This window comes from Mercenaria mercenaria, chromosome 6 (genome assembly GCF_021730395.1).
Source record: "Mercenaria mercenaria strain notata chromosome 6, MADL_Memer_1, whole genome shotgun sequence".
Lineage (NCBI taxonomy): Eukaryota > Metazoa > Mollusca > Bivalvia > Venerida > Veneridae > Mercenaria > Mercenaria mercenaria.
Window position 1 is genome coordinate 15739437 of NC_069366.1, and position 10151 is coordinate 15749587.

The 10151-nt window shown below is 33.3% G+C and overlaps 1 protein-coding gene across 1 annotated transcript; it reads left to right on the top strand.

Moving 5' to 3' along the window:
- The first annotated feature begins 2672 nt into the window (after positions 1 to 2672).
- LOC123549570 (death-associated inhibitor of apoptosis 2-like) lies at positions 2673 to 9335 on the top strand. The gene is made up of 5 exons (XM_053545229.1): positions 2673 to 2993; positions 3255 to 3344; positions 5390 to 5494; positions 5907 to 6134; positions 7269 to 9335. Exons 1-4 carry the CDS (start codon positions 2969 to 2971, stop codon positions 6101 to 6103), a joined length of 417 nt encoding a protein of 138 aa, XP_053401204.1. The 5' UTR covers positions 2673 to 2968; the 3' UTR covers positions 6104 to 6134; positions 7269 to 9335.
- Positions 9336 to 10151: the final 816 nt, after the last annotated feature.

Consider the following 10151-nt stretch of genomic DNA (forward strand, 5'->3'; position numbering starts at 1 on the left):
CTTTCGGTGTCGCAATTTAGAAATATGAAGCTGTAATACAGACATTAAAAATTATACAAGGCGAATGTCGTCTTACTAACTGATGTTCTTTACTAGTATCATTCAGTGCACTTCTGATAGAGCATGTATTTAAAATTGATAAAAAATGCATGATCATATGATTACTTTGTACATGTCGTATATAACAATGACAAAAAAATATATATTTATGCATTCTGATGTTTCGAAATGATAATGATAAAAAGAATAACTTAGTTTATTTGTATGACATCACATAATGCCCTATTTGTTATCATCATTTTATTACTTCATCATGATATTTTAACGCATATACGAGGGGCGTTCAATATGTAATGTTACTCCGTATGTAGTTCCGTAACCGCTGGTTATTTTTTTATGCGGTTTTCGGCACATTATAGAGCAATTTATTGGGAACACAATGCTGTATAAATTATAAAAATCGGCATGTTCAAAGGAAAAATACTCATTTTAGTGAGGTGTACTCAGGTATACTGGACCATAATTATAATTTAGGTTTGTTCTGGACATCTAGAGTCTCAGAAAAATAGAATAACTTGTAAAATTACAAAATTCTATCATTTTTCTATGAGGTATACCAGTTTGTGATGCGTTTGCGTTTGTTTTAAACTATCTTTTGCATTGTTAATTTTACAACACAACTAAAAAATATAAACTCGAGGTTGCTTCCATCTGGAATGGGTGTTGAAAGCGATTAATCAAAGTTGTAAGAACTAGTTTCGCAATCGAGAATTAAAATGCTAGTATCAACTTAAAATACAAGAATTTTTTAAACGATGATTGTCGCGCCTGGCAAAATTGCAGAGGCTTATTGTACCCACCTTATCATTTTTCGAGTAAAAATATACACACTCAATTTAAAACTGTTATAAACCTTTTTATTTTAGTTTTCATATGTTTTTGTAAAGATCATGATTTGTTTTATCTGTTTAAACTGAAAATTGAACTATAGTTATATTTGTTGAATAGTAGAATCAAGGAATTGCATATTACAATCTCAATATTTTGGACATAAAATTGTCCAGTATACCCGAGTACACCTTACTCAAATGATTATATTTTTACTTTGAATCTACCGATTTTTATAATTTATATAGCATTGTGTTGCCAATAAATTGCTCTATAATGTGCCGAAAATCGCATCTAAAAATAATAAGCGGTTACGGAACTACATACGGAGTAACATTATATATTGAACGCCCCTCGTATATTTATGCTGAAGCTAAAATGAAATATTCACATTCAAATGACTCATTGGTCGTAGTTTAAGACTTTATGAAACATTTGATATGACATTTAACCTGATATGAGTTTTAAGCGCTAAATGCCCACACGTTGCCAATTGATATCGTATCTGGTCTCTCAGAGGTCTACTGTTTTATCCTTATGGACATGTCGCACAAAAATGTATTTTAAGTCAGATGATTTTAATTCAAGGTGTAAACATTTCCCTCGTTTAGATGTGAATGTACCCGTTGGTAATAGTAAGAAACATGATAGGGCTTGTACTTCAGTGAACGTTATGAATATATTATCAATAAACTGTTACAGCTGGGCTACCGTTTTTATAAGCAGTTTTAATTATTTTTTTCAGCTTTGGCTTTAACATTCAGTGGTAATCTAAAACACGCCACGGCAAATAACAGCATGGCTTTTACTTGTGTTGGTTTTGAGCTCGTCCGTTTGTTTCTCGTTTCCCATGTAAATGCTTGTACATGTTCGCTGAGTTCATGTCCATACAAGCACTAAAATGTTTTATGTAGTGATAACTCGATATTTCATCATCATTTCGGCATATACTCAACCTGCAATTTGAACTCCAATTCTTTTTTAATAGTCTTTTTAAAATGCATATATGCTGTTTCATGAGAAAACCTGTAATAGTGTCATGGTAATTATAATTATTGCATAAAACGCAGGGATATCATTGTTTTTCTTATGTTCATGCAGAAAGCAGCAAACTCTTATTCACTTATCTGAAACAAATAACAGATGATATTCCACCATATTTTAGAAATTAATGTCATTTCTGTTGTCATGGCAACCGAAATACCAAAACCTATGTACCATGAGAATGTAGTGGTGTTTAGATAAAAAGCTCATGGCCAAACCAAAAATAAACGGTACAAGTTATTTTTCCGTAGAATTATGTAAAACTGTTTTATTCCAAATATTCAAATACAATTATAATGTCGCATAAATGACATGAAAAATACACGCCATGCACGACGACGTCATGCTTTATGAAGTTCTAAGAACATAACGTCTCTTCATGCTTTGATGTCTAGCTTAAAAAAGTTTTTGAGTATTAAAGAAAGTGTGTTTGTTTTTATTTCAAATTGCAAAATAATGCTCTTCTGAATATTTTGTTATCTCTGTTTTGTCTCGAAAAGGCCAATATATATTTTTTTGCTGTCGAGGCGCCAAAGAAGAAATATCTTTTATCAGATTATTCCTTCGAACAAAAGGTGGTCTACGTGACCGAGATTTAGGTCGCTGACTTTGAATCACTTGCCCCTCACCGATGTGTGTCCGAGCCTAACTCGGTGCATTGAATTATTCGTGTTTGGAAACCATCCAGACTTAAGGAAGGCCGATGCTTCTACCCAGGTGCCCGACCATGATGGAATAAGGCACAGACAAGCACATAGGGTTTATCCACACCATTAAAGCTGGGAAGTTGCCAACAAAACACAACAAATTTATCTTAAAAAGGCCAGACATATTACTTTCGGAATCTGATTGCACGTACACTTGTTTCTTATTCCAATTCCAGAAAATACCAGGCGGCACTGGTTCAGCTCTACAGGGAGCAGCAAGTGGTTATGTTTCAAATTTACAGGGAGAGAGAGGCGGAAACCAGTCAAATTTTCAGGGAGCGACAGGCGAAGAAAAGCCAGGCTTAAAAGAAACAGAAATTGAGCTGCCCATGCAGAAACTGGCAATACGAAGCAGTAACTGGAGATATTAACTTGTTTTGAAAGTTCCCTAAATATGGAAAACGAATCAAGGAAAATAAAGCATTTCCTCATTCTAAAGATTTACCAATTGCTAATTATAAGTAGTCAATAAAAAGAACATCGAATATTCTATGATACCGTCGCGTCACAACAGAATGACCAAGCTATAATGTTTTTATATATTTGCCAAAAACAAAACGAAACAAAAAGGATTCTTATACAAGATGTTCTATCAATTTGTCAGCTTTCTTTCAGACTCCAGCTTTACCATGTCAGACGTTTTTCAAAAACTCGGCTATGCTGAGATAGATGTGATTACAGCGAGAACTGAATTAGAGAGCAAAGGTAAATGAAATTATGAACTTCGTTCACGTTATTAATAACAAAGATATACAAAATAGAAACCGACATTTCAAAGAACAAACCAAATTCATTATACTGTATAACTATGTGTGAGAATGACAAACAACCACGTCCAATTAAACGGGAAATTTCGCTTAAACAATATATGTAGATGCATATTTGGTGTTTCCATATACACGCATGTTTATGACATCTACAAAGATATTGCTAAACACGGAAATTCAAACTCGTGTAACAATGTGCTATTGAGGAGTTACTTTTAGAGATTAACAATGTACAACTTATTTAACCTGATTTATCTGTACAGTATTTTTGCCTTTGCCTTTGTATGTCAAAAGATAACTAAACAATAGATCAAGCCAGCAGTTGTAGTCTCGATTTGATCGAGTCCCTTCGTGAGGGGTTATGAAGAACGAAACATCTCTTATACCCCTAAGACAGGTTAATGTAGAACTCTACAACATTGATCTCCATGATCCATTCAATGCTAAATCAAGAAATCAAGGAAAACAATTAACAGAATTAGTCAAACCGAGTCTTCCGTCGTCTTGTTTGGTTTCATTCTATGCTTCCAAAATAATACCTTACAGATTTTATTAACATCACAACAGCAGTCTTTATGTGTCGTGTGGCGGCTGTAAAAAGTCTCCCTGTACTTGTACTCCATGTCCAGATGTAATCAGATGGTTTCAATCATATCTATCTGGTCGACAACAATGTATAGACATATCTGGTATTCTTTCGTCATCTGCAAATGGCAGGTGTTGTTAATAACAAACATTTATTGTATGCACATGATTCTGCCATTTGGCTCAAAGCCTAGGTTGAAAAAATAATGCTAACCTTCATATATAATGGTACAGTGATTAAGCACACCAACTCTGTTAAATATTTGGGTGCTATATTGGATCAATGTTTGAGTCATGGTTACATCAACCATTAAACAAGCAAATGCAAGACTTAGGTTTCTGTACAGAAAGCAAACGTTTTTATCTTGTACACTATGAAAATGTTAGACATGTCCTTGATCCAATGTCACTTTGACTATGCCTGCTCTGTATGGTACTATGGTATTTCTCTGAGTCTGAAGAATAGGTTCCAGGTTATTCAAAACAAGATCATTAGGTTTGTCCTTAGACTTGATAAAAAAAGTCATATTGATACAGAACACTTCTTACAGTTGGGCTGGTTACCTGTCACAAGAAGAGTGGAACAAATAACTCTAAATCACGTTTTTTAAATACATTGGTTGTTCTTTGTGGAATAATTTGCCAAATAATTTTTAAAAATCTGCAAGCATGCACCAGTTCAAGATTTCAGTAAACAATCATCTTCTACATTGTTTGTAGTAACATTTGTCTTTTTTATTTATACTTTGATTCCTTTACTGTGATACTTTTTTAAACTGCTGAAAACTTGCTCAAGTTACCAAAATTTATTACAAAGTTGTTGTGCCTTGCTAGGACATGTCATCATTCATCAAGGACCATAATGGACATAAGGGGTTTCACCTTCCCCTTTTTGTGTCATCCTTGGTATATGAATACATGTCCTGGTACATTTTTTTCTGCAGTTATTGGAATTTTATGTTAGTATCTTTCAATATGTTTTAATTCCTAGTCATTGTATATGTAATATTTGAAATTTGTTTTTAATTTGTGTTGTACCATACCATGTATTTTATATACTGAAATCAATCAATCAATCAATCAATCAATCAATCGATCAATCAATCAATGTGGTATTTTAAAGTCATGGAGTACATTCAATTTTACTATGATAGAACTTCGCTTAAGCCGGCGCTAGGGAGCGTAAGAAGTGTTGCACTACCATTTCCCTCGTGAAAAGACTCAGTCAAAAAGAATCTGTTATTAGTTTGCTTGGTTTCATTCTTTGCTTCCAAAGGATCTCCGTTCACAGATTTTTATTAATACAGGTAGTCCTAATATACCAATGTAAACTTACATATTCAGAGTTAAGGCTTGCGTTTATTAACTCTCATTTTTAAATAAAAACTAACATTTCAGGTAACATGAATCCGACAGCAGAAGAAATAATAAATACAATACTTGATATTCAGGAGAAGACACAGAATACTGATCGTAATGTGTCTACACAACACAGCGAGGAAGGTAAATATAATTTTGTATTTTTTAAATGTAGTTCGCGTAAAGTATTGTTAATTCATTTGTGTAATTTTAAAAATATGTATCATTTTACTGTGTTATTAGTAATTACATATGGTAATTAGCGAAATATCCTATTTGTTGAGATACCTGTATCTATAAACCTTGAAGTATTAATTCATTTCAATATAATTATGCTTACATTTTTCTAACATATTCTCGAAAAGTTTCCATGAATATGTGATACTCGTTGATATATGGTGTGATTTTTCAGCACTTGAATTGTTTGATTGTTATTCTAAACGTCTTAAAAATTGTGTTTAATTGATACCAATATCAATGGATTGTCTGATGACTTATCATCAGTAATTGCAAAACATTGGTTTCAACTAAAAACTTTTTGTTCGATTTTTTGTAGATTTACAGGCAATACAAGAGGAGAATGAACGACTGTCTAAAATGGTACACTGTATGTTATGTGTAACAAATGAAGCGGACATTTTATTCCTTCCGTGTACTCACCATCGAGTATGCAAAAACTGTGCTAAGAACGTTATTTTCTGTCCTGTCTGTGACCATTTCATAAAAGAAAAAGTGAAAACCTACAGGGCGTGAATGACCTGGCATTACCGGTTAGAAACAATTAGTAAGTACGCAAAAATATCAGCCTTTGGTAAATATGTAATAAACTGTAATACCACAGTAACCGTTTTCCCTCCGCCCAGGCTTTTTTTTCCAAAATCAAATTAAGTCGAATATTGGACTTCTTTTAACAAAATGATACATGTAGTTGAACATCTATTCAGAATTTGACTCGAGCTGTTTATTTTATTTTTTTGTCGGGCTGTATGTGTTAAAAACTTATTTTTTCCTTTTATTACGGAAATCAGTCTAGCTTGGTGTTTGTAATATAATAGTAAACTTGCCTGTTGATAGTCTTCTGACAAGCTATCGTGTTTTACCTTAGTCATTTCTAATATGCTTAAGCAAAAGTCGACAGTTTGACAACCTTCTTTTTAAGTATATGGTATATACTACAAGTATGTAAATGCAACGGCATTTACTTACACGTCTGTTTAATAAATGATTTATCCCAAACAGTGGCTTGTTGTTGAAATAAATCATCGTTTGTCGATCAGATGCGAAGGAATTATATAACCTGGGCCCAGCCCGACTGATATTATATAAGCATCTGGATGACAAACAATGATTTTATTCAAAACAAAATCACTGCTTTAGACATCTACCGCTGTGACTTTAGACGATGTGACTTATTACCCGTAGTTTTGTTTTAAAATAACACATAGTTTTAGTCTTCTTGTTAGGAAACTATTTCGTGTTGCTTTCAAATTTATGTTATATATTAGCATTTTACTTGAATCTTAATCCAGACCGTTTTAATTACCATAGCCCATTTTTTTTAATAACAAGAATTTTATGTACTGCAACAATACTTCAAAATACATTATTGGCTTACGGAAGGCCGGTGGTTCTACCCAAGGTGCCCGCTCGTGATGAAAATTCGCCATTTGACCTATAATAAGGTCGGTGCAATGTTAAACCCAACAAAATAAATAAATAAATAAACAATACATTATTTGACTTAGTATCTGGCAAGTCTGCTCTTGATGGCATATTATAATGAGTATGCCATTTCTTTAGCACGACACCAAAATAAAGAAAACGATTAAGAAAATATTATGGCAAAATATTCAAGGACTGTCAGTATTCTAATAAACTGTTCTATAGTATGTTTGATTAGTGGCAAACTAAATTTCAGATGTTTAGAAGTTCATTTCTGTGTGAGCATTCGCGGACGAGTCACCTTGGTGGAGAGATTGAAAAGTAAAGATGCTCAAAAGCCAAGAAGTCGCCTTCAAGAAATGTAGAATATCTGTCACAGAGCAAGCTAGGTCGTCAAGTGGTGAAAGAGGAACAAAATCATTGTCCAGCGGAATAGCTGCACCCAGATACAAAGCCATTCAGTAAAGCACTCCACATGACAATAGTGGTACATGCAACTCTTTACACTTGCACACCGACTTGACACGTGTTAACATAAATACAAATGAACGCAATAATAAAAGCACAAACAGGCAGGCGCTTTGAATTGTGTGAAATCTGACAACAATGTTTGCACATAGTAACTGAGTAAAATACCCAACTAAAACCAAACTTTGTACGAGAAAAACGTACATGTTTTCATTTAGCCCTATAATCACAAAATGTTTTACTTTATTTTCGTTGTTATTTCTTTTATTTCTAGTTATAATACTAATAGTAATAATGATAATAGATTCATTTAACGAAGATAACATATCGGGCTATAGCCAGCTTTATATATGAATACTAATACAATAATTTTAAGAAAAAACATTTATTGTGTGATGTAATACATGAATCAAAATGTAGTTTTATGAACAAACTAATTATTGATGAAATAAACAGTATGTGATGAATGTTATTTCTGGAGAACAGCAGAAACGCCAATTATATATATGTAGCTACGAAATAAATGTTACTTGTAATTCACTCATCAAATCACTACAAACTCTTAGTAAGAAATGTACAGAAAACTTTCACTACAGTTAAAAAACAATATTATTGTAATTTTGTCTGCATGGAAGTAAATATTATAGACTAAAGAAAACATACCATTAAATTATATAAAACTTGAAAAAGACAGTTAATGACAAGACATAAAGATGAAACAATGAAGAAGAAAACAAAATCAAAAAACAGAATTACCATACGAATTATGCACAACTAAATATAGATAAACAATTTTTATGGAAGTTACAATATCTGAGAAATGAATGAACAGTGTACACAGATACAATGATATTATGCATTATATTGTGGATCGTGGTGGGCAGAAAGGAAATGGAATGTTCACATCAGGAAATAGCCATAACAGCTACATTTCCCCCTGAGGCTACCATTTCACTATTGCCTTGCACCAGTGCTTAAAGCCATACATAGTACGTACAGACGAGCTTCATATAGAGGTTCATCCGCTGGTAATTGTTGCCATCCTATATTAATTGAAAGATACTACACAGCACCCATTGAGGCTATAATTGAGCACCTAGACAATTCGTGCGGAGTTAAATAGCACGATTATTTCGCCAGGGAAGTGTAAACATCCAATTGACAACAGAAAATAACCTGTCAAGACGGTTGAAACATTCAACCAACAACAGGCACCCCCAATCTAGTGTGTACTAGGAGACTAAGTGATATATATTGAGACAGTATGTACAATAGATTTGGTTTAAGAGCTAGAGTTGATAAACATATTACAAAAAGAGATTGCTTACTGGTTTTGTTCTAGAAATTTTGAGATACTCATTTATGATTTTAGTCTTCTGTTGTTACAATAGGAAACTGTTGTGATGAATTTGTTAATGTATTGCGGTGTCATATAACATGTAGTAAGTGTTACAACATGTGTGATAGGCAACCACAACATGTGTGACAGCAACCCCAAGTCCCTGAAGATATCCGCTTAGGTCTTTATGGGTTATTAGCAGCTTGTTTTTTGAAGTCTAGCGTCCAATTAGTTGTGGATCGGGGACGTAAGGGGTGTTGCACTTTCCATTACCTCTCATGACAAGACCCGATCAAATCGGGTCTGCCATAATTATTCTTCGTTACGTTTTATGCTTCAAAAAGTTTTACAAATAAATACCGTTACTGCATTAGCCTTTATGTGCCGTAATGCCGAGGTATAAAATCACCACGTACACCGACCTAGTGTTATTATTTCTAGCTTTTAAGGATTATGGATTCGTATTATATGTTTAAATAGAGTTTCGCGTTAGTCTGTACTAAAGGGGCCAACAGGGACGTGTTACATTTCATCTCCTCTACCAAAACGTATGTACTGTTCTTTTGCTTCCTTATGCCTTAGATGATCTCCTGATAATAAACGGAAGAAAGCAAAAACATTGTGTCCGCGAACACACACATCGAAACATTAATGAACTTTTTAGATTTTGCTATTTCTCCCTAACACAGAAAGTAAATAGAAGTCTTAGGACAGCGTTAGTGTGAACAAATACACAAAGATATCATCGTTTTAAGAGAGTGGGTTAAATATAAAAACTTTTTTTCCAAAATCTAGGACTGAGACTGCATATCTTATAGATAGCGGTATATTTGTAAAACAGTTCAATTTCTATATATAGTAACATTTTCCTGTAAACAAGGAAAAGACTGCTTCTAAAGTTTTTTGAAGTAGAACTTTGAAAGATTAATATCGAAATAATTTTAGTATGTTATTTACTATGTCAATAACACCAAGTAAACAGGAACTACAAAGGAAACATCTATTGCCACCTTTTACATTTTATTTTCTTCTACCATTTTCCATTACATTCGTGACACCTTAAATGACCATAAATGATAATTACACTTATAAACCGCCTTCACAAACATATTTACAGTTAAACTAAAAGTGCGTAATCTGTTTTACCGAAAAGCAGAAATGGTTAGATAATTTGGACAGTCTAAATGGAACAATCAGTATTGTTAAATAAGCATATCTACAAGAAAGGACATTTATAGCGTACAGAAAAGTGTCATATTTACAGGGGAAAAGGGCAGTATTGTGGAAAAAATCAAGACATTGTATCCTAGCCCAAAACCTGCTATGAAACTG